Source organism: Equus przewalskii, chromosome 2 (genome assembly GCF_037783145.1).
Source record: "Equus przewalskii isolate Varuska chromosome 2, EquPr2, whole genome shotgun sequence".
Lineage (NCBI taxonomy): Eukaryota > Metazoa > Chordata > Mammalia > Perissodactyla > Equidae > Equus > Equus przewalskii.
The window spans coordinates 46,396,832-46,420,426 of NC_091832.1; the positions used below are offsets into that span (position 1 = coordinate 46,396,832).

General features: G+C 59.6%; 2 protein-coding genes across 6 annotated transcripts in view; one reads left to right on the forward strand and one right to left on the reverse strand.

Moving 5' to 3' along the window:
- Window positions 1-21,880, reverse strand: part of TP73 (tumor protein p73) — a 65,873-nt gene extending 43,993 nt beyond the window's left edge. For 2 of the 5 annotated variants that reach the window (XM_070604642.1, XM_070604607.1), the window contains exon 1: window positions 20,390-20,854. In XM_070604642.1, the coding sequence (XP_070460743.1) occupies window positions 20,390-20,414 (25 nt within the window). In that variant the 5' untranslated portion in view covers window positions 20,415-20,854. Of the gene's footprint in view, window positions 1-5,474; window positions 6,020-20,389; window positions 20,855-21,622 lie in introns of those variants that run through there. The other 3 variants (XM_070604649.1, XM_008516685.2, XM_008516686.2) reach the window with 3 other exon arrangements.
- The window catches only part of WRAP73 (WD repeat containing, antisense to TP73), a 28,182-nt gene continuing 24,931 nt past the window's right edge, over window positions 20,345-23,595 (forward strand). The window contains 2 exon segments of the mRNA XM_070604675.1: window positions 20,345-20,527; window positions 22,813-23,149. Coding sequence (XP_070460776.1) covers window positions 23,081-23,149 — 69 coding nt within the window. The 5' untranslated portion in view covers window positions 20,345-20,527; window positions 22,813-23,080.

Here is a 23,595-nt window from a genome sequence, read left to right on the forward strand (position 1 = left end):
GCTCATAGACCACTCCACTCACTTTTCAGGAGACTGAGGCTCAGAGAGGTTAAGTGACCTGCTGGGGTCACACAGTGCAGCTACAAGTGCAGGAATGACTAAACGGTTTTCTCAGAATTGGAAATTAACTTAGTTGCTGCCACCCCAACACAATCCACAAGGGTTCTAACAAGGCGCTGGCCAGTGTTCACTTGCATACCTCCTGTGCTAGGGAGGTCACTCCCATCATGGGCTGGGCTGTGCAAAACCCAGTGGAGCCGAGTGTTGGGCATGGAGCTGGCCACTTGGTAATTCAGAATGGGGTGAACTTGGTAAGAAGCAGAATAGCACGGGCTGCCTGGCTGGGCAGACACCTGTCCTCACGCGTTCCCCATGGCCGGTTCTTTTTGGGTGAGCAGGCGTCAGTCAGGGCCGCTTATTGGGGTGCCAACACGAGACTCAATAGGCCGGGCCATTTAATCCACTCCCTTCATTTTGCTGATGGACTATCTAAGTCCAGAGATGGAAAACAACCTGGCTAACATCATACAGCAAGTGAATGACAAGATCCTGTCTCTTTCGTGGCAGCACCATTCACAATAGCCAAAAGGTGGGAACGGCCCAAAGGTGCACCAGGGAACAATGGACACACACATCGTAGTCAGCCCATGCAACAGAATATGAAGGAATGAAGCGCTGACCACCACCCAGCATTTGAGGAGACAGTCAGCACTGGGAATCTCCCGGGGGGCTGAGGGCCCGATGCCCCCTCTCCTCCCCGGTTCCCGCAGAGCCTCCCACAGGAAAAGCTGGGAGGTGGGAGACGAGGGCCTCAATCAGCGCCTCCCACTTCCACATACTCCCCTGCTTCCCCCGGGCTGCTGGTCTCAGAAGCCCTGCACCCCGCCAGGCTGGCTGTGGCTCGGGGAGAGGCCTGCAGGGCCGGCCCTCTGGGGAAGCAGAGAGAGGGAGCAGGGGTCCCCCCTGGCACTCACCGCCAGAACGGGCAGACGGAGACGCCTCAGCCTCCCTGGCAGGCAGCAAGTGCAGCGCACAAAGCTAGGTGACACGGAGTCCCCGGGGCCCTGGCGAGGGCAGGGAGGATGGGCGGGCTGGGGCCACCAAACTCCAAGGCCATCAGCAGGTCCTGCTACTTCTGCCCCCAAATACACCGCCAAACCCGGGGCTCCTGGTCCACTGCTCACCCACCACCCGGCGCCCGGCCCAGGCTCTCCCTGCCTCTACCCTGGCCCCGCAGGACCTCAGACCTGTCACCTCCCAGGCTAAAGCCCCCAGCAGGCCGTGCCCCAAGCTCGGGGGAAGCCCCAGCTGCCTGACTGTGGCCTCCAGGCCCTGGGCTGGAGACCACCCCCGCCCCCTCGGCCCCCAGGGGCTCCTCCAGCCCCAAACCTCTACACCATGCTCCTCGCTCCTCGGCTGCAGACACGTCCCCTTGCCCCAGGCCCCGAAGGCCCCTTCCCAGAGGCCGTCCCGGCGTCCAGCCTACAACCTGCCCCACTTTCTCCTACCTCCTATGGCTCTCCAACAACACCTTGCTCATTATCTGCCCCTGAGAATCATCTCCCCCAGACTCTAAGGAGAGAGACGGAGAGACAGAGAGAGAAGTACACAGAGACAGAGACAGAGACAGCAGGCGCTCGCCCGACCACACCCCGCTGGCCCCAGCTGAGGCGGGCTCAGTGCAAGTGCTCAGCACGCGGGGTCGGTGCAGGAACGTGGACAGGCGCCCCTCCGTGCAGGGCCCGCAGGCAGCTCGTCAGTGAATTGCGGCTCTGACCAAGTGCTGAACCTGGGCATCAGCCGTACGTTTAAGGGGACATCACTTTTCACTCCCGTTTGTCTTCTTACGTCACACCCGTCCTTCCCACGGAACCTCAAACTAAGAAAGGCGTCCCTTCCTGTCTGAGCATCCCTGCCCGTCCCACGGCCACACTCAGCCACGCACACATACCTAGCTGCGACCACCAGGAGCAGCTCCGGGTGCCGCAGGGGGAGGCAGGCCTGCATGGGGCCGGGAAGGGGCTTCCTCTGGGCAAGGACATGCGCCTCCCAAGCTCACCCCCAGACTTCGGCAGCAGGTCTCCAGCTGCAGAAACACCAGTCAGATGGGTATTCCAGGGCCCCACCCTGAGGGGCTCCATTTTGGGGACCCAGGCATCCGCATCTTTAACCAGCATCCGGGGAGGACTCACCATGAGGTGCACCCCTGGGGGGCGCAGAGCATCACACAGACTGACCTCGCCCACCACGTGGGGCCCCTTCAGCTGCCCACCTGAGGATGGCCATCAGCCTCCACTAGTGGCTTCCACTCAGGTCCTTCATGGGCAAAACAAGGGTCCAGAAAGCCGCCTAGAGGGTACTGTGGGACTTGAACCAGGAAGCCACGCACTGTGGGATTCCAGCTTCCCTGGGAAACTCTCAAGAGCTGGTTGCACCGAACCCAGGTCCCCCAAAGCCGCGAGTCACGAGTGACAGAGCAGCAGACCTGGTCCCTGCAGGCATCAGGGAGCACCTGCCAGCTCAGCAGGAGCTCGGGGCATGAGGAAGAGGAAATGCTGATGTTCGCCAAAGACGGTGCTGTGCAGAGACTCAGCCCCTCATCCGGACCCCTGGGGCCCCATGGGCCCCAGTCCTCTTCCCTCCAGGGCAGGGACATCACCCATCAGCTGCATTTTGGCCAAGGATTACAGAGGCGACACAAAAAGGAACTCCAAAACCACCTTCTGTAAATTCTATCCAATTTCCCCAACGAGCTGCATTTTAAATTTGGACCCATGTTCACAATGGAAAGGAGGCTCTCTGAAAAATGGAAATTGCTTTAGCAAATGCCACAAATCATTTAAAAAATCATGTGTGTGTAGGGGGAAGAGACCTCTGATGAAATGCTTCCAGGAGGTTATAACGAAGTCATGAGGTGCAAGTTCACGGTCGGCAGCGTAGGTTTTTCAAGGAAGATGGAGGTGCCTGGAAAGAACACGCCTTCTGGAACGTGCCGGGAGCACACGGCATGTGTCCAGCCGGCCTCGCGTGGGTGTGAGAACTACGAGACGGGTCTGTGGGCTGACTCTGGTGGAATTGCTGACTCCCAGTCAGCGTGCATTCGCCCTTCCTGGGCTGCAGCCTGAGAAGGGCATTGTGTGTGTCCCCATTCTGACAGAAGCTGGCCTGCCCCAAGGCTCCGTGGGCTGGGGCCCCTAAACCTGCTTCACCTCAAGGAATTTCCCCAAATATTTGTGACTCAGGAGGGACAGAGAGGGCCCCGGTGCTGGCAGCTGGGCCTGGGATGGGGTCTGCAGCCCAACAGGCCCTCCCCGCCCGCAGTGCCCCGGGGCCCAGGACCCGCAGAGCTCAGGCTGGGGGCGGGCGAGCGGTACAGCTCCGAGCCCTCGGCCCAAGCTCCCTTGAGGGAGACTCAACTCCACGCCTCACTGACTTCTCGGTGTGACTCACGGGTTCCACCCAACGGTTTCCAGGTGGGGCCATGGGCCACATCTGCCGACATTTTCAATTGTTACTGCTGATGGGGGATGGGACGCTGCTCAACATCCTATGATGCACTGCAGCCCCTACAGCATAGAACGTTCTAGACCAGAGGTCGAATGCCGCAGGGGACCTCTGAGCTGTGCTGCTTCTTCAGGCTGGTGCTAGTGCTGGCAGAGCCCCGGGCAGGGCCTCCTGGCTCTCACACCACTGGTCACGTATCAACCACCAGCCCAGGTCGGGGATGAGCAGGTGGCTCAGAGGCCTGGGGAACTCACCCCAAGATACCAAGGGTCCTGGCTGGGACCTGACCCTGCGTGGTCCCCTCTGCTCTAGGCCGGCGGGAGTCAAAGGCCCTGAGGGACCTGAAGCTCATGCTTCATGCGCTCCGCCCAACCCTCCGCCGACCTTGTCTTCCAGGACTTCCAGCCTCCCCTGGACCCCCTGCACTGTCCCGTGTCCTCTCTGTCCCCCTGTACCCCAGCTGGGAGCTGCCTCTGTGCTCAGCCTGCCCCCCGCCCCCACCTTCTCCTTCCAGGCCCGCCCAGACTCGGCCTGCTCTAGGCGGTCATCGGCCCACCTGACCCCGAGTCAGGGCTCCCCCTCATCCTGCCACATCACCTGGCAGGCGGCAGAGCACAGACCCTCCAGCTGTGTGGCCTGCATGGACAGCCCTGTTGGTCGGGCAGGATTGCAGCGCCCTCCTGTCCCCTGGCCCCTCCGCCCGCCCCTGCCCAGAGCTCCAAAACCAGTTCCCGTAAATTGAGGTCCCTGTGTGCCCCCAGAAGTGGCACCTGGTCTGTGGGGACAGCCCCTCCCACCTGCCAGGGCCCTGGTCACAGGGGCTCCTACTGCCCCCCACAGAGCTCCCAGGCAGGGCGGCGACATTTGGCCTGAGCGCAGGGACGGACAACGTGGAGAGCACACCAAACTCTGGGACACTGGCTTTCCTTCAGTTCAGCAAAGAAAAGACCCAAGACCTCCACGTGCCACCCCACACCCCAACGATCCGTCTCCATTATTCTTAGTCACACGGCGGTTGTGCCAGTGGTTCCCTTCCCACCGTTTATTCTACTTTTTATTTCAGGAAAGCTGGATGGGCTGAAACCTGACATGACGGCTAAACCCAGACCATTGTAGGCCGGATGCCCAGGCCTCCCGGGCCCCTTCCAACCACCCCCTAGGTGCCGTCTCCAGGGGACTGCAGGATGGCCCAGTGCCCGGAAGTCCCCCTACCTGGGCAGAAGTGTCAGGCGGCCGTCACATGGCTGTCACACGGGGGAGAAGGGAAGCAGGCAGCCCAGCTAGAAAACGGCGTTCCTCCGAGGGCTGGCCACCGCCCAGCCCGATTCCAGCAGGACACCCAGAGCCCAGCCTTCCAGGGCCCTCAGTAAGGAGAGGCCTCTGCTGGCCCAGCCACCCCCAGAACAGGGTCTGCCCTCGCCCGGCAGGGTGGGGCCGGCCAGGGGTCCCACCTTGAATGAAGGCCAGGACACAGGCTCCTCAGGGAGCGAGGGCCGTGGCCATCTTCGCCCACCCCTCCCGCTGGCGGCCTGGACCACGTGGCCACAGGAGCGCTGGGCCGCCCTCTGTCCCCACTCGCCAAGCAGGGTGGGGTGGGGCGGGGTGAGGTCAGGACAGGACCCTCAGCCAGGGCTGGCCAGCACTGCGCCCTGGACCTCTTGCAGAAAGAGCAGGTCCTGCAGGGCCTGGCAAGGAGGGCCTGGCTAAGAGCCTTATGTCACCTGGGGATGGCACCCTGCTCCCCCTCGGCCCTGCTCCAGCGAGACCAAGCACTGCACTCAGGGACGAATTTAGCCTCCCCACCCTGGGGCAGGGTGCACTTGTGAAATATGAAAACAGCTGGAGGTGCCCGATTAAGCTGCCCTCTCTCCCTCCCGGGCCAGGGCCCGTCGGCAGGCGGTGGGGCAGACTCTGGGTGCGGCCCCAGGAATCCCCCAGCCCCGCTGCTTCTAGCCCCAGCAGCCTCTTACCCTGTACTCCAGCCCCCTTCACGGCCACCGGCCTCCGCCTCGGCACACGGCGCCTTCCCACAGCCAGGCCAGGGACGGGGTGGCCTCCCTCAGCGCCCGGGCCCCATCTGGAGCACTGCGAGGCTGCCGGCAGTTTCTGTTTGAATCTAAAGGTTGGCTTAGCACCCACGTGAGGCAGGGAGTCTGGTGGCAGCCCTGAGGCCACGTGGGCTTCACGCACTTCTGGAAGCAAAAAACGTTAACCGAGCTTCACAGCGCGGCAGGGCCCGGGGTTCCCACAGGCCTCTGCTGGGAGAGGGTTGCCGCAGACCGGCTCCTGGTAGAGCAGCACGCGGGCAGCCACTCGGAACAAAGAGACACCGAAGCCTTGCCACCCCCGTGACGGCCAGTGAGGAGCATGGCTCATTTCACTGACCGTCGTGGAAACGTGCGCAGAGCAGTTATGTCACCCCACCAAGGGCACACAGCTGGTCGGGCGGTGAGTCAAACCCAGCAGTCAGGCTCCGGCGTCCTTGCTCCTAACCCCAGCTTGTCCTCCCACAGGCGAGCAAAGGAGGCGCCCCAGCCTGCATTCCCACCCGCATGGCCAACCACGCCCCTGGCTGGGAAGTCCCTTGCCCCTCTCTTTCTTCGAGGCCCTACCCACATCCGGGGCCCACTCTGCCGTCCGCTGACCTGCTCACAGTCTTCCTCCCCCCGCCCCAGTATGCAGGTCATGCCAAGACACACGGTGCCTGTCCCTCGGTTTCCTGCTCTGCCCTGCTCAGCACACGCCTGGGCCCCTCTGCTGCTCTGCAGCTGTGTGACCCTGGACAGGGGGCTTGCCCGTTCCGAGCCTGTTTCCCACGATGCATGGAAAAAGCAAAAGCCCTGAGCAGGGCGTGGATACAGGCACATAGTAGGAGTTCCATCAGCAGGAGAGGGTCGCATGCTTGACGTTCTTAGCATCAGGTGGGAGCATGGAGGAAGAATCAACCCGGCCTGGTCCCAAGGCGGGCGGAGGGCAGGGCAGACGGCAGAGAGGTCGGGTCTGGTCGCTGCCCTGTCCCTGTTCATTTGCAGAGGGCTCCCCATCACTGGCCTCCTCAGGAACGAGGCACCTTCAAAATGAGTAGAACCAACACCCCATTGCAGTGGAAACCCAGTGCGCCATCCGGGAGCCGGCCAAGGTGGGTGGTAGATAACCCGCTGCCGGAGGCAAAATAACTTACACCTGCTCGGGCTCCAGAGGCTGACACTAGGAGGGGAGGTCGAGCGGAAGAGAGGTCCTGACCCAAGCCCCTGCCGCAGGGTGGGAGATGGGGCCTGGAGGAAATGGGGAGCAGGTGAGTTCAAGGGGGAGTCAGAGGCATGAGGGGCCTGAGGGGGTAAACTTCCTCTAAGAAGGGGGCAGTGGGGGGGGGGGCAGGGGCGTAATGCTGGTGTGTGTGGGGGTCCTAGGCCCAGGAAGGGGACAGAGCAGGGACAGGTCAAGGGTGGCTGACACTGCACCCCTGAGCTTGGAGATGTGACGTGCCATGAGCCCCCTGTACCATGGCGGGGCGTTTCCACAGCAGAACCAGCCACCTGTTGGAGGAGGGGGTGGAGCCCCCAGCTGGGGGGTGGGAGCAGAGGTGTGGGTGTTGGTGACGCAGGTTCAGACCAGCATGGGGGACAGGAAGGGGACCCACCCGGGAGGAGGGGCGGCTACAGGGCTGGGAGTCTCTTGAGGCTGGAGACAAAGAGAAGCTTTTGGTCAGAGTGGCTACTGAGTTTGAGCCTCCTGCTCGGGTGCACGTCGGGTGAGGGCTGAGGAGTGGACGGCAGCTTGGTCAACCTGGACTCCTCTGTCACACTGCCCACATCCAACCCCACCCTCCACATCTATCTAGAACCCTGTGTTCCCAACGCAGGGCCACGCGGGTCCCAGGCTCCTCAGGTCCCCCTACGTGACTGCAGCAGCCTCTTTGCTGGTCCCCCTGCTTCTGCTTCGCTTGATGTTCCCAACACAGTGAGGGACATAGGTGGGACCATGTCCCCCATCCCTCTGGACCCTTCGGCTCTTATCTCAGCCAGAACTGAGTCAGAGGAGTTTTTCTGGCCCGGGAAGCCCCCAGGGCCCGCTCGCTCTCCACATCTCCCGCCTCTCCAGCAGTTTGTGACACCAGCCTTACTGGCACTCCGCTGAAGGAGCGCCAAGCTGGCCTCGGGGCCGTGCGTGCCTGACTGCCCTCCCACCAGACCCAGCCGGGCTCACTCCTGCACTGCTCGACTAAAACCTGCCCCCATGCCGCGTTCCTCTGCAGAGCACTGCCCCTCCAGTGGGATCTCTGGAAACAAGGCACATGCAGAACAAGTGGGACCAACACCATGTGTTTAGGGGACTGGCACGGGCCCAGGCAGGGCAGATAGCTGCCCTCACTGGAGGAGCCACGACCTCAGGGACCACCTGGAAGGGGACTGCCATGGAGCCTCACGTGACCAGATGCCACCCCTCACCCGCCAGGCTGCCAGGCACCCCTGCTCTTTCTGTCCGTCTCCTCCAATCCTGCCTCCCAGGCCCCCTTCTGTCCCAAGGCCTCATGCTGGACATGTCACTCCTTCTACATGCCAGCGCGCCATGGTTGGAGGTGCCTGCTCAGTCCTCCGGAATCTTCTCTCCCCCTAGACAACTTCTTGTGCTCCTTCAAGCATGCCCTGAACGGTTGTTCCCAAACACTCTGTGCCAGCCCCAGCCTGGAATCCTCTGCAGTGATTGCTCTCAATCCTCAAATCAACCCCAGGAGGAAGGCACTGCCGGGTCTCTACTCTCTAGATGTCCTTACAGAAGCACAGAGAGGGCGGGCCACTTGTCTGGGGCCACACAGCTCAAAAGTACCAAGGCTGGGTTTCAGTCTACTCTGGTTGGGTTCCACCTAACCCTTTCCCACGAGGCAGCCCCATCCTCTGGGAAGCCCCTTCCCTTGGGGGACAGACAAGCAAACCAGGCTTCACCCCCGAGTTTGAAGGGCACCCTAAAAGGGTATGGGCTAGGGTCAGTCCAAGAGTACTTGAAGGCCCATGGCGGTTTGTCATTAGTGGGTCTCACAAGCTGATGGAGAGCTTGGGGGACGAGGGGTGGGGGGGGCACCAATGGAGTGGAGCTCAGCTGAGGAAGGCCCTGGACAGCTCTTCAGGTCAGGAGGGGACAGGAATAGCGCTGGAGAGTGGACAGGGCCCCCCGAGGTTTCGGCCACAGGAAGGCCCATGACCTGAGCCTGAGGGCTGAGGGCAGGGAGGAGCGGTTCGGCTCCTGGAAGGTCACAGTGGGATTTTTGTGGGGAAAGTCACCCTCTGGTGAACCCAGAGGCCGGAGGTCAGTGAGGCAGGCCTTGGGGGTCAGGTGAGGTCGGGTCCATGGGCCAAAGGGATGGAGCTGGGGATGCAGGAGAGCCAGGAAGGGATGAGGACGTGCATCCTGCCCTGGGACCCCCTTGCAAGCCAACTCACGCTAGTTAATGCACTTTCGACTTCAGGCGCCTTCAGCCACAGACCAGCCGTGTGCACATTTGGGGGCCTCCATCCTCCCGTCTGAAGATCAGGGATGGTGACTCCTCCCACCAGGGTGGATCTGTATGAAAGCATCTAGCAGGCTCCCTGGGTGTCTCAGGGGCACACAGTGTGGCTTCCTGTGTAACTGCTGGGACCACACACACATCTGCGAGTTAGGCATCGCTCGGTGAGTCCTCGCCCCTCCGCTCTCCTCAAGCTCCCTGAGGGCTGCATCCTGACCAGCATCACAAGGGGAGGAGAGCCGGTCACTCAGGTTCCCCACTCACCCTCTCACCACCAACAACGGCATGCACACATGCACACTCCTGCACATGTGCACTCACACACACACTCCTGCACATGTACGTGCACACATGCACACACCCACTCCTACACATGTGTGTACCATAGCACACACATGCACATTCCTACACATGTGTACAGACATGTATACATGTGCTCACATACATACAATGCCCGCACAGCACACTCCTACACATGTGCGTGCATCATACATGCACACAGTGTGCTCATACATGCATACTCCTACACGTGTGTGCATACATGCACACAGTGTGCTCATACATGCACGTGTGCACATGCACACTCCTACACATGTGCACTCACACATGCACACATACACAAGCACACACACTCTGACCTCATCACAGTGAATCCCCCACTCCAAGCCCTTCCCTCAAGTTTGAGGCAACCCTGAGGATTCCCTGGCCTTAGGGGTCCAGCCATATAAGCCGAAGCAGTGGCAGGTGGCCCAGGCAGAGGAGCTGGACTCCAGCTGCCCAGGTCTCAGTGATGTCTTGGAGGCAGCCTGCTGAGTGCCAGGGCAGGTTCCGGGAAAGCTGGCGGGTTGTGGGCTGGCCCCCAGCCAGGCAAGCCCCTGGAAGTGCCGGCTGGGGCAGGGCCATGGCAGCTGCGCTGCTCCATGCCTCCTTGGCAGGAAGTGGAGAGTTCCCAGCGGTCCAAGGGATGGAGATGGCAGCACTAGAGTGGCTTCTGCCCCTGCCCAGTCTGACCCCGTGCCCCGGGGCCATGCTAGTCACCCCGCCGGCTGGCACTCCAGAGTGCCCCGCAGCAGCAGCTCCATCCTCCCACCAGGGGAACCCAGACCGGGACCCCAGCACAGCCTCCTCTCACTGGCCTGGCCACCAGCCCACCTGACTGCGCCCCTGCCCCCAGCACACCCCGTGCCCAGGCGCCCGAGAGGAGGCAGTGGGGAGGGAGCTCTGCACCTGGGGTGGCCCTGAGGAGCCGATGCACAGAGGGCAGTGACAGGACCCTGCGCTCGAGCCTGAGAGCTGAGGGCCAGGCTGAACCTGAGCCTACCTCAGGGTCGGTGCGGAGGGGAGGCAGCTGGGAGGCCCTCCGCTTGTGGCTCCGCAGGCTGGTGGTGGCCGCGGTGGCAGCAGCGTCCGGTCTCCTAGGCGATGACATTGGAGCCGCGGAAGCAGCCGCGTAGCGGCTTGAAGCCTGGGGCAGGCCGGGGCGGAGCGTGGCTGGGAGCCCTGGGGCTGGTGGGCCCAGCCTGCGCTCAGTCTGAGCCGGGCCCTCCGCACACTGACTCGCACAGGTCCCCGCTCACAGGGAGCCAGAGCAGGAGGCGGGGAGCCGGGATTGGTGCCCCTGTCTCCACCTGTGTTCGCACGCTTCTCTTGCACTCCTCATTGTAGAAATGTCCACACACACACAGAAGTAGAGAAAACGGGGCAATGAACCCACGAATCTGTTGCCCGGCCTCAACATCAGTCTGCCCTCTGGCTGTAGCAAATTCTACAGATTATATTATTTCACGTGCCGTATGTGAGCAGGTGTTCCTAACAGAAAAGAACCCATCTTCTGCAACATTAGGTCCAATCAAGAAATTGCTGATATTCAATTGTTTTTGGTCTACACACACACACACACACACACACACGGAGCAAGTTCAGATAATCCTATGAAATCTGCAGCCATAATACCACCTGCGGAGTTTCCAGGCCCCTGTTTTAACTGCTGGTCAGAAGGACTTTGAGGAGGGCCCTCCAGATTTGGGAGACGAGTCTGTGTCAGCGTGCACTGTCCCTTCCTTCCCCCAGCATGGCAGCTGCACTGAGAGCTCCGCGTGGACACGGCGAAAGGGACATTGCAGATGGAATTAAGGATCTGGAGATGGGAGCATCCCGGCTTATCAACAGGCACCCTCAGAGAGGGAGGCAGGAGGTCAGGGAGGAGAGAGGTGCGGTGCTGCTGGCTTTGCAGAGGGAGGATGGGGCCACAAGCCAAGGAATGAGGCCCCTCCAGAAGCCGGAAAAGGCAAGAAATGGATTCTCCCCTGGAGCGTGCAGACGGAGCAGCCCTGCCAGCACCTGGACTTCACTCTGGTGAGTGTCACTTCAGCCATCCGCCCTCCAGAGCTATAAGAAAATAAATCTATGTTGTTTTAAGCCACTAAATCAGTGGTGATTTGTTACAGCAGCGATAGAAAACTAATGCAGTGCACACAACACAAGTTTGGGAAACACCATTTGCGGTGGTTCCAACCTCTCCTGGGAGCGATTGAGAAGAAACCCTTGGGAAGCGAGATGCTTTGCAGGATGACATCCCCCACTGGATGCTGCCATCACTGGAGTTGAACCCCTCGCCCCTCAGGGATGTCACACACACACACACACACGCTTCTGAGGGATGCTGGCAGGGACATCTGGCGCTTGCCCCTCGACTCCCTGGGGCAGGCAGGGCGAGGCCAGCGTCTGGGCCGGTCACCTGGGGAAAGTGGCTCTCGCTCTGTGGCTGTGAAAGTGTCAAGAAGCAGCTTTGGGGTCCCCGACTCCCAGGGAAAGCAGACCTGTCTCTGCAGGGCAGCCCGTGTCTGTGTGCGGTCCGTGTGTGCATGCGTGGAATGAGGCTGCACCAGTGTGGGGGGGTGTTGGTGGGGGATGGCAGGTGCACATGCACCTGTATGGTGTGCATGAAGGTGGCAATGCACACGTGCAGGTGTGAGGCGTTATGACTGCACAGCGAGTGTGCGGTGCTGGGAGGTAGGTGTTTCCTGATCCTTGGAAAAGAGGCAAAGAAGGCAGTGGGATGCTGTGGGTGCCCCCGCCCCCACCCTGGCACTGCCAAGCCATCCTCAGGCAGCTGTGGCTGCAGCAGGCAGGTCCGGGGACCCGAGCCTCTGGGAGGTGGTCCCCCATTGAAGCCAGGTGACTCTGGGAGGGGTCCCCACTGCCCATTCCCAAGCTTAGATGGACGCAGCTCACCATCCTGGGCTCCTGTGGGGGTGACCCCCTGGCAGCTCCCCCTCCCCCACAGTGAGAGGAAAGGCCTGAGCTCAGGGAGGCTGGTGTCTGGGTTTCGAAGCTGGGATGGTGGAGACACAGCCCCAAACTTCCCCAGCACGGCCTCTGACAACCTGTCAGAGACAAAAGGTGGGCGGGTGGCCCTTGACTGATGATGGCAGCCAGACCTCTGGCCAAAGAGCAGTTGACACAAAGAAGGGCCAGCAGCTCTGGGTGGGGCATTCACCGTAAGACACGGTTAGAAAGCTTCTGAAGACACGCTTGCCCGGGTTTGAACTGGGAGGCCCAGGTGTGAGCCACAAGGCGAGGCCTCTGCTTGTCTCCATCAGGATGAGAGCTGAATGGCCGACCACGCAGACACGAGCCTTGTCCTAGTTTCCTGTCACTGCTGTAACAGAGGACCGCGTGGCAGCTGAAAAACACAACTTCGTTCTCTTACAGTTCTGGAGGTCAGAAGTCCGAAATGAGTCTTGCGGGGCTGAATTCAAGGTGTTGGCAGGCTTGTTCCTTCTAGAGGCTCTGGGACGACATCGACTCCCTTGCCTTTTCTAGCATCTGGAGGCCGCCACATTCCTCGGCTGGCAGCCCCTTGTCCCATCTACAAAGCGCACGGCTCCGCCCCTGCGTCCACCTCAGGTCTCTCTGACTCCGACCCTCCTGCCTCCCTCTTATAAGGACCTTTGTGATGACATTGGGCCCACCAGCCACTCCAGGATCATCGCTCCGTCAAGGTCCTTGACTGAATCACAGTCCTTTTCACCATGTGAAATAAGACAGCCATAGGCTCTGGGGATGAGGATGTGGATGCCTTTGGGGAGCCATTATTTTGCCTTCTCTAAATGTCCTTCATTCAAAGACACGTCTGTGAGCTCTCTGTGCCGGGGTTCAGCTAAAGCCGCTCTGGGCCTCTAAGCAGAAACCCCTGCTTCACACTGGTGCGCAGATTGTGCGATGAACGGTCAACACTTAGTCATCTCGGAGGCTGATGGGCTTCCTGGGGCAGCCCCAGTCCTGCTCAGTCAACCAGGGAACACGCCTCTCAGAGGTCAGAGGTCAGCCTGGCTTACAGCCAAGGGCAGGTGAGGTGGGCAGGTGGGGAAGGGCCACAGAGGGGACAGTTAAGACATCCTCGCATCCGATCTTTCATTGGTGGATTATCCTTCCTTGCTCCATCTTCAGTATTTACCAGTAGCCTCTCCTTGCACAACGACAAGTTCCCAAAAACACGTTTGGAAGTCAAACAGCAGACACATCTCAGGGAACACACAGCGAATGTTTTATACCTAAGGAATGGCTTACTATGCACCTGGCCACCATTTTAAGCATTTTACATAGATTAATCATCCAATGATCACATCAACTCCAGGAGAAAAACTATTATCTCCATTTTGCAGATGAGGAAACTGAGGCACAGAGAGAATAAGTCACTTATCCTAAAAGCCCAGAAAACCAGTCTTTCTGTACAATTGGGGCTGACTCCTCTCGGGGGCACGCAAGGCTCTTCATGGTCCTCATTCCAGTGAGGGTAAATATCCGTGTGTGTTGTTGCAGAAACAAGGATGAGCTTGATGGTGGGTGTTTCTGTCAGACCCCTTGGTGGTGTATAAAATATAGGATTCAGGTACTGTGTTACTTTTCTAAAATAAAATTTTTTAAAAATCCGAATTCTGAAACATCAGGAGCCCAGGGGCATGGGATATGGGGTGGTGGACCATAAGGTAGGGCAAAGCACATCCCCTTTGAGAGGCACCATGGACTCTTTGTAAGTCCTGATGAGCCCCATGGTCCAGCTCCAGGAGAGCGGGATGCGGGCAGTGGGGCCGCTCCCTGGGACCCCCGTGTGCAGAGCTCTCTGCCTTCCAGCACCTTCTCCTCACAGCAAGGTGTTGTTTTCCCCTGATCTTACAAAAGCCAAGCTTGGAAAGACCACGCAGATAAGTGGCAGATCTGGGGTGGCCTGGAGCCCACTTCTGGCTGATTCCCAAGTCGACCACCCTACCGCGGCGACTTCTGTCACCTTCTCCCTCCGAGGATTCTCGTCAACGAAACGCCATCGAACGGCACAAAAGTCAAAGTGTGCAAAAAGTTTCCGAGAGGGCAAAGCAGGTCTTGCTCCCACCCGGGCCATCCCCAGACCTCGGCTCCCGTCCCCAGGGTACAGCTGCCATCACGTCGATTGAGAAGGGGGTTTGTCGGGAGTTAAGGAAACGGAGGAATTTGACTACAACAGAGAAAAGAAAGAAGAAGTCGGTGACCTCAGGTTCTGTTGCTCACTCAAAATGACACTGGGTCAGATTGTCCCGAAACTCTGAACAAACAGCCTGCCAGGATTACGAACGATTTACACACATTCAGCGCACACCAAGTCGGTCTCGTTTCAAAATGCGTTTTCCGAAAATTACTTAGCCTGCACGTTTTACTCTAGCGAACTGCCTCTTTCTATTATCCCAATACTTTTAAAAACCACGTCAACCAGATGAAGATTCGGTGGTGTTCTTGGAATTATCTTGACCTCAATCTTCCAATTGTCAATTTTGCTATTTTTATCAGAATTCATTATTTTCATATTAATCCAATTAGCATCCTGTTTACCAATACCTCATTTTTTAATTTGCAGCTTCACTCTAAAAGCTCAGGGAAACTTTCACAACTTGATTTCTCCTCCCTCATTACTGCCAAGTAATTAGTCAAGGAGCGTCTCTGATCAAAAATTAAGAACCCAGAAGCAAGTTGGAGCATGCCTTACTCCGAAAGAAAAAAATTGACAGGAGACTCTTAATTACGAGGGTTTTGTCGGTAGTCATCGACTGACTGCGGGAAGCAGAGAATGTGAAAGTAAAAAGGAGATCGAGAAGGGTTTAATCGGCGCATCCCGATCGCAGCTCCTGAAATACCTGGGAGTTCCTGCTCGGATTTGCATACTAAAGACTAGCGGCCCTGGGTCTGTAATTCTGGGAACTGACTCCAAATTTGCATTGCGCATAGTGCAAACGACTGACCGAGGAGCTCAGAGAGACTGGCAGCCTGGTGACCCGGGGGCAATTTGATTTGTTTAGTCCACCTCTCCCTCTGGTAGCCCCGAGGGCACCCATGGGGGGCTGCTGCGTGAGACCCCTCCCCGGGGCCGCCAGAGACTCTTCAAGCCACCACACCCCCACATCACTTCGCAGGAAGGCAGGACCCTCACTGGAACTCGGGCTGCCCTTCTCATCCCCACACTGGCTTGTGCCCCCGACAGCCCCAAGGAGCCAAGAAGTGCCCGAGGGCACAGGAACAGCCTCTGTCTGGCAGGTGGGTACCGCCCAGGCGAGCCCCACGAGGCCAGGAGGCTGCAAAAGAGAAACCCCTGAGTCTTGCTCCCGTGTTTCAGCCCAATGGAGAAAACGTAGCTCAGAAGTCACCTCTAACATTCCAGGAAATCGGGCGGGAGGGCTGGGGCTATCTGCCCTGCCCACTTTGAAGGACCCACTGCAACCCAGGCATCGCTGCCCCCAGGAGAAGCCACCTACCCAATTAGCCAGAGCCTTCCCCAAGTGCCAGCCCCCAGGGCCTGGCACTCAGAGCAGCAGGTGAACAATTAGAGGCCCCTGCCCCCTCCCCACAGGCACCCAGGGCCTCAGGGAGTGATTCGCCAGCTGGCGCTGGGCAGGGACACATCGGGACAGGTCCTTCCCCCAAGCAGCCACCCTGAGCAGGATCACAAAGGAGAGACGCCTGGGCTGTCCAGGTCATCCTGCCTGGCCCTGCCTGCTCGGGGCCCCTGCACCCTGGCTGTCGGGAGGGCAGGATGGGTGACGCCCAGGCGCTCGTACCTGCCTGTTGGAGAGGAATGGGCTGCACCAGCCTTTCCTGGGCACCTTGCGTCTGCCCTCGAGGGTTCTCAGGTACATCCCCACGGGCCACTCAGAGGGAGCTCACGGGCATGGGCTCTACAACATAGGAGGCAGACGGGTGGGCCCACAACTCCCTCCGTAAGGATGAAGAGCCTGGGACTTACCAAGGCTGTGGAAGAGCCAGGATCTGGACCACCAGCCCAGGGCCCTGCCTGCTGTGCGCTCTGCCCCGGTGTGCCGGGGGCGGGCAGCCAGACTGATGCCTGCCTCTGATCTTAGTCACATTGTCTGAACTTTCTGGCTTAGGTGCCCACCTCTAAGTGGGGGTAAACACCCAGAAGCACTGATCTGTAAGCAGGTACATCAGAGGCGGCACGTACGAATGTCTACTGTCACCGTAATAACTCATGCTTGCACCCAAAACACAGAGGGGAGAACAGAAGGGGCGGGAGCTGGGAGCACCAGGAGCGCGCTGCTCTTGCTGCGAAGCCCCCACGCCTGCACCCTCCCAGGTCTGTCCTGGGGCAACTCCGCTGCTTCCATCCTAGGGCTTGCTCTTTGGGGAATCTGATTCCATCTCTAAGGCCCACAGAGGGTCCCAGCCACTGACCCTCGAGTGCCCGGCCCTGGTGTCCACTCCGGGGCCCTGACACCTGCCTTTAGTGGCCTCATCTCTCTCTGTCCCCAGCAGAGCCCTTCCTGCTGCTTGGTGTCTCCTGATTGCTGTTCCCTCTCTGCCCCGCTCCCTCGCTCCCTCAGGGGTGCCTCCCCTGACCCGTGCAGCCCAGCAGCCCGGGCTGAAGTCCCCGCCCATAACTAAGCACCTCTACAGCACCGACAGCCCCTCCACTTGTCTGCTCTCTCTCCTGAACTCTGGGAGCTGTGGTGGCTCAAAAGGTCCCCAAGGAAAGGGATGCTGGAGTTTGGGAGCAGCCTGTCTTGCAGGATGCAGAGGCTGTGAACGTGGGGGCCAGGCGCGATGGGGCTGGGAAGAGGCAGTGAGCTGAGCGAGGAATCTCCCCCCACCCTCAGCCGTGCTTGGAACAGGGCAAGGGTGTCTCCCGCTCCTCTTCCAGAAAAGAGGGATGTGGCTTAGACCAAGCTTCTCCACCTTTTGTGCCATGACTCTCTGAAAGCCTGGGGAAGGTCGTGGACCCCTTCTCAGAGGAATATCCCAAATGCATAAAGCAAAATACAAAAGATTACAAAGGAAACCAATTATATTGAATTATGGTTATTCTAGTGGGTTGAATGGCACCCCCCACCCCCAAAAATGATATGTCCACCCAGAACCTCAGAACATGACCTTATTTGGAATTAGGGCCTTTGCAGATGTATAAGACAAAGATCTAAGGGTGAGATTATCCTGGATTAGAGCGGGCCCTAAACCCAATGACAAGCATCCTTATAAGAGAGAGAAAAGGAGACGACACAGAGACACAGAGAGAAGTCCATGTGAACACGGAGGCAGAGATGGGGTGACGTGTCTACAAGCCAAGGAACACCAAGGATCGCCTGCAGCCACCAGAAGCTGGGAGAGAGGCACCGGAGGGACCCTCCCTCAGCACCTCCAAAGGGAACCACCGCGCCCACACCTTCGTCTGGGACTTCCAGCCTCCAGCCTGTGAGAGAGTAAGTTTCTGCTCTTTTAAGCGAGGTAGTTTGTGGTCATTCATTACGGCAGGCCCAGGAAACTGACACAGTTATCGTAACAGTTTCAAAGCTACCTTGTGACAGAGTAACGCATCTGCTTCTTTATTTATGCACTAACTAGCCTCTTGTAGCAGGTCTGACAACTCATCGTTTCAACCTGGTGACAAGCACAATGAAATTCTGAAAGTTCTGCAGCAACTGTCATGCACAACGAAAATACCAGTGATTCCTATTGGGAAGAGAGTCAGGTACTGCTAAAACTGCCGCAGTTTGGTGCCCACCTTCATAACTGAAGGGAAATGCTGAAATAAGTACCCCTGAATTCCACACTTCTGGCTTAGGTGGTCTTGAAGAGCCCTTCCAGCCTGGACGTTCCTTGGTACTGGGGTGGGGGGCGGTCTGGGGACTGTGTCTGTATTTACGCCAGGCGATGGCAAGAGGACTGTCCAGCAGCTCTGGTCTGGCTTTACCATCTGCATCGGAGCGTCTACTCCTGCACTTTGCACCTGGGCAACCCTGGGCAAGTTGCATAACCTAGTGAAAGCTCAGTCTCTCCATCTGTAAATGGGCATAATTATACCACCTACTTCAGTGGGCTGTTGTGAAGGCTATGGGAAAAATAAACGTATGAATTATTCAGCTAAGGCCCTGGCCTCTCCTTTTCATCTCTGTTTTAGCTGTGTCGTTTGCATGTGTTCAACATTATAAATTCATTCTTGGATGTGGGTGTGGCATACTCTATAAATAAGTACTAAACTGAGGCCTCCTTGCTACAGTACCCCTGACAGACACCATCAGCTCCGCCTGAGCCTAGGCACATTCCTGCCTCGCCACCAGCCATTCCATTCCCCCTGGGGAGACCTGCTGGCTACCAGGGAACTGCACTTCGCCCCGCCCTCCCCGTCATGGCTCCTGGTTCTGGACTCTGGAGCAGCACCTGGGACCAGCAGCCATCACTTTCGGGCCACTTAGTGGGTGCCAGGCACTGTTCTGAGCACTTTAGATATGGCATTTTGTTTACTGTTCTTCCAACTCTCTGGGTCAGGGACTCTCATTGCCCTTCTTTACAGATGGGTAAACTGAGGCTCAGAGTGGGTAAGTAGCTTGCTCGAGGTCCATGCCTAGTCAGCGGAGAAGAGGAGATTTGAACTCCAGCATTCTGACTTCCAATCTACCCCATTAATCACTGCTCTAGACTGCCTTTTCCACGGGGCGCCCTTCAGAGTTTGAAGACAGCCGCCCCGGGCTCCAGAGCCTTCACCAGGAGGACCACAAGATGGGGCTGAGCATCCTGGGGTCATCCCACAAGCACCCATAGCCAGGTCTCCCTGGAGCTCACCTCGGGCAGCCCTGACACACTGACGAGGAGGTTACTTTTTCAGCTTCTGGTGCCCAATTGTTTATCTTATTTTTTAAATTACATGCATAGTCCATAAATTCATATGTTGCAAAATTTCAGACACTCTGTCCTTCCGTTCTCGATGTAATGCTTTTTCATCTTTTCATGAGTAAATCAAAAGATAGGTGGCTGGGCTCTTGGTAAATATCAAAGGGGCAATGCATTTTATTTCAGTTTACTCATTTTCCCCGAAAGCTAATTATTAGGGCTAAACAAAGAAACAGCAACAATGACAGCAAACAAAACAAAACAAAACAAAACCATTGCGCTAATGGCTCCCAAATGTTCAGCTATTTACTAAACAGACCACGGTGCATTTGGACCAACTGACCTCTGGTCAGAAGTTAACCCTGTTGCTGGTTGACAGTAGTCTACCTGTCACCCATCTATTTATGTAGACATGTGCATACTTTGTGCATATCGGCTGAGGGACCAGACAAAAATACAAGCTGAGTAAGGAGGTAATAATAGCTGCCCCCAGTCCAAAGGCTGAAAGGATTGTGGCAGCAAGGCAAGGAGAGCCAGGCGGGAAGGGAGCAGGAAAGAGTGACTTTGCCTCCTCGTTCCTCTACCTGAAACAGACCAGGGAGACAGGCCCCTGGCCAAGCAACTCCCAGCCACCTCTGGAACCTAGCTCCTTAGTAACCGACCGCATGGGTCCAGCTTAGTGGTCCCGCCCAGTTCTCCTGGCGCAGGGGAGGACCTGGGTCTCACGCAGCCTTGCCAGGGTGGGGGGGCTAATGCCTCCGGATTGGTACAGCCCTCACGGGTGCAGAGCAAGTTGGCCGTGGCGGGGAGGAGCTCCTCAGCGACAAACGCTTCTCTCAACTTCCACCCGCATCTGCACCCCAAGACCCTCTCCCGGGATCACATTCCGAACCGTTCCTCGGAAGCTGGGGTGGGGAGGGGTTCGTGGAAGGAAGGGCCTCTGGGAATCCCAGTAAGGCTGCTCCAGGCCCCAGAGGCCGCCGCACGGCTGGGCAGGACTCCGCATCTCCTCCTCGGCTCAACTTGGGCCGGCTCCCTGTCCCCCACGCCACGTTCCAGTAGCCTGTCTGGCTCCAGGGTAGACCTCATGTCACCCACTCTCCTAGCTCGTGCACCGCCTCCCCTCTCTGTTTCGGGGCTGCAAGCTCGTGCGCCTGCTGCCCTGGACTCCCGCCCCCGCAGGCGGAACCCAGCCCCGCCTAGGCCCTCGTCGCGCCGGGCCCCCGCGCTGCCTACCTGGTGCCGTCGGAGCCCCGGGCATCGATGCCCGAGCCGGCCGGGCGCTGGCCCCAGCTTCGCCGCGTAACCCCTTCGTGGGCGCGCGGCAGGCGCGGGCCGCGAGGCGGCTGCGCCTGGGCGGCCGCGGGCCGGAAGGTAGGGCGGGCGGCGGGGCCCGAGGCGGGTTATATGGCCGCGGGGCGGGGAGGCGCCGCGGGGAAGGGGGCGGCCGCGGGCGTTAGCGCCTTCCGCAGCCCGCTGGGCGGGAAGGCAGCGCGGGCCGCTCAGGCGTGGCGGGAGGAGCGCGGGGCGGCGGGGCCAGGCCGGGACCAAGGTTGCAGCCCGGCGCTCCGCCCCCGCAGCTGGCCGCGTCCGAGTCGGGGTCGCCGGCGCGCTCCGCCCCGCTTCCTTCCCGCCGTCTTTTGGCGCGCGTCGCCCCTGCCGAGCCCCGGCGAGGCCGTCCTACTGTCGAGACAAGACTGCGACCTTCAGCCGACTCGGGGGCGCGGGCAAGGGCGCGCGGGAGCGGGGGTGGGGGTGGGGGTCAGAGATGCAGACTCCGCGTCCCGACGCCTTCCTTTCCCCCAGACGCCCCATCTTCCCCGTCACCCAGTCCTATGCCCTCCACCCCCACCGGCGCAGGGCCACTCCGCGCGCCGGGCGCTTGGAATCCGAAGGGCAGCAGAAGAGCCGCGTATGGTAGTGGCGCTGCCATCCTGGTCTGCAGTGTCCGCACTGGCTGTGGCCTACGGGGGACCGGGATAAGGGTCGCAGCCCCAGGACCGAGAGTGAGATGGAGCCGTTCGCGTCCAGGTGGCTCCAGCGGGACTCCTCGGCCGGCCCAGAAGGAGGAGCTGAGGTCACGGTCGCGCCTCGACCCCGCCCAGCATTGCGGATCGGCGGGGACCCTCCGGGCGCGATTCTCTCGGCCCCAGCCCGCTCTCTTCCAGGGCGGAGGTTGTGCCCGAAGGCCTCGAGGGAGAACTCGGGACGCAAACACTCCCGGGTCGCAGCCCGCACCCTACTCCCTCCCCCAGCACCGCCTCCTGGCCCCGGGTGCTGGATTCTGTTCCGCGTTTTCGCAGGTACGCGCGGGTGTCTGCGGCGACACGTGTGTCGAGCACTAAAACTTGCTCTCCACGCACAGAGACCAGCCTGAGGCCGAGGCTTCCCTCGGGCCCGCGACACTTGCAGCTCCATGGGCCATCCCCCTACCCCCGTAGGGCAGGCGGGGTCTTCCAGGGCACCCACCCCATACGCAGGGCCTCGGCTGAAGAATCCGACACAGGATGAGTTTCGAGCGGCTCTTGGCGACGGGGACCTGCGGTGCGCTGCCTTCTCCTGCTCAGGGGACCCGTTATCTGCCTCCGAACCGATGCCCCCAGGCTAGGGGGACCTTCGAGTCAGTGTCCCCACGGAACCGCGCGCGAGCCGGCTGGTGCAGACCGGGTTCTCTGGCCGCACGGAATCCACACCTCACCCAGCGCGCCTGGCAGCCTTCTACACACCTTTATTGCTCACCTACTGTTTGCGAGGCGCGGGAGGTGGAGACACAGAGACGAATCACACACAGGATTTGATCTGCCCAGGCACAGAAAAGGCCGGCACTGCTGAGCAGTACGGGTGCACCCATCCCCTACCCCTTGGTTCTGGGAAGTTGGCAGGCGTCCGCAGGGAGCAGGCCTGGGGCTGGGCGCGCGGAGAAGCGAGGAGGACCCATGCCTGGTCTCTGCTCTCAGAACTCAGGGTCGGGCGCGGGTGTCCGGGTCCGCGCGATCTCGTGGGCTGCAGAGGCGCTGGGGGGCCCAGCGGGGGCGTGGGGAAGGCGGCTGGCTGAGGAAGAGGACTACGGGTCCTGAGTGGGCGAGAGGACCGGCACGCGCTGGGAAGACAGCACAATGGGCAAAGCCAGCGCGGACGCAGGTGCTCTCTCCCATCCGAGCCGAGGGCAGGCTGCGGCTGCGCGCCGGGTCCGGGCCCCAGCGAGGTCCCTCGGCTCCGCGCGGGTCTGAGCGCAGACGAACGCGGCGAGGAACCGGCGGGTGCGCGCGACCCAGGCGCTCTCCCCGCGGAGTGAGGGTCGGATTCGTTCTCCCCCAGATGCCAGCAGCTCCGAGAGTGAGGGAGGGTCTCGCTGCAGGCAGGCTGCCCGGTTTAGCCAAAAAACAAACGCAAACGAGTATTTATTTATACACCATGTATAAAATATAACATATGTATATAAACTATTACATATTTATGTGTGAATATATTTACATATAAGTATAAATACATATATAAACATAAGTACACAGGACGCCCAGTTACATTTAAATTTCAGATAAGCATGTAGTTCTCTAGCATAAATATGCCCCATGCAGTATTTGGGAACACATTTATCCTAGAAAGGATTCGTTGTTTATCTGAAATTCAACTTCAGCGCCCCTCCTGCCTTTCCTTAGCAACCTATCTGGACCGGACCCGGAGGCCTCCCACCCTCCAGCATCGCGGAATCCCGCGTCGGAAGAACCGGGGCGGTTCCTTTAGCGCGAACTACAAGCCCCACAATGCCGCGCGGTCGTCCGGAGCCCTGATAGGCTCCGGTGCGCTTCCCGCCTTCCATCACTTCCGGCCGCGGAGGCGGCGGTTGCGGCGGTCCCGGCTCCGCGCACGGTGCAGGGGCGCGGGGCTGCGGGCTTGGGGTCCCGGGCGCGAGGTCCGGCGGCAGCCATGAACTTCTCCGAGGTGTTCAAGCTCTCCGGCCTGCTCTGCAAGTTCTCCCCGGACGGCAAGTACCTGGTGAGCGCCCGCGGAGCCTGGGCCGAGGGCGGGTCCTCCGCGGGGACCCCGGGTCGGGGAGCAGCGGGCGGCCGCGGGGCCCGGGGTGCAGGCAGCTCGGTCAGGAGACCTGGTCACGGGACCTGGGCCGGTTCCCCGGGCAGGTGCCGCAGACGGGTGACCTGGGCAGATGCTGCAGACAGAGGACCCGGGCAGGGGACTCAGGCACGGGCCGCAGACAGGTGACCCGGACAGGTACCAGCCTCCCTGCACCTGGGTTTACATCTGTCAAAGGCAAGCAAAAGCATTGCCGTCTTCACACACTTGAGGACACAGGAGATATCAGCTCGTTGTTGTTTTGTCACAAAAAGGCAAATACGTGATTCTATTGGCTGTAAACTGGTGCAATGGTGTAGCTAGTCTCTGTCGTCTTTTTCAGCCGTTTTCCCTGGTGTCTAGCAGGTGCC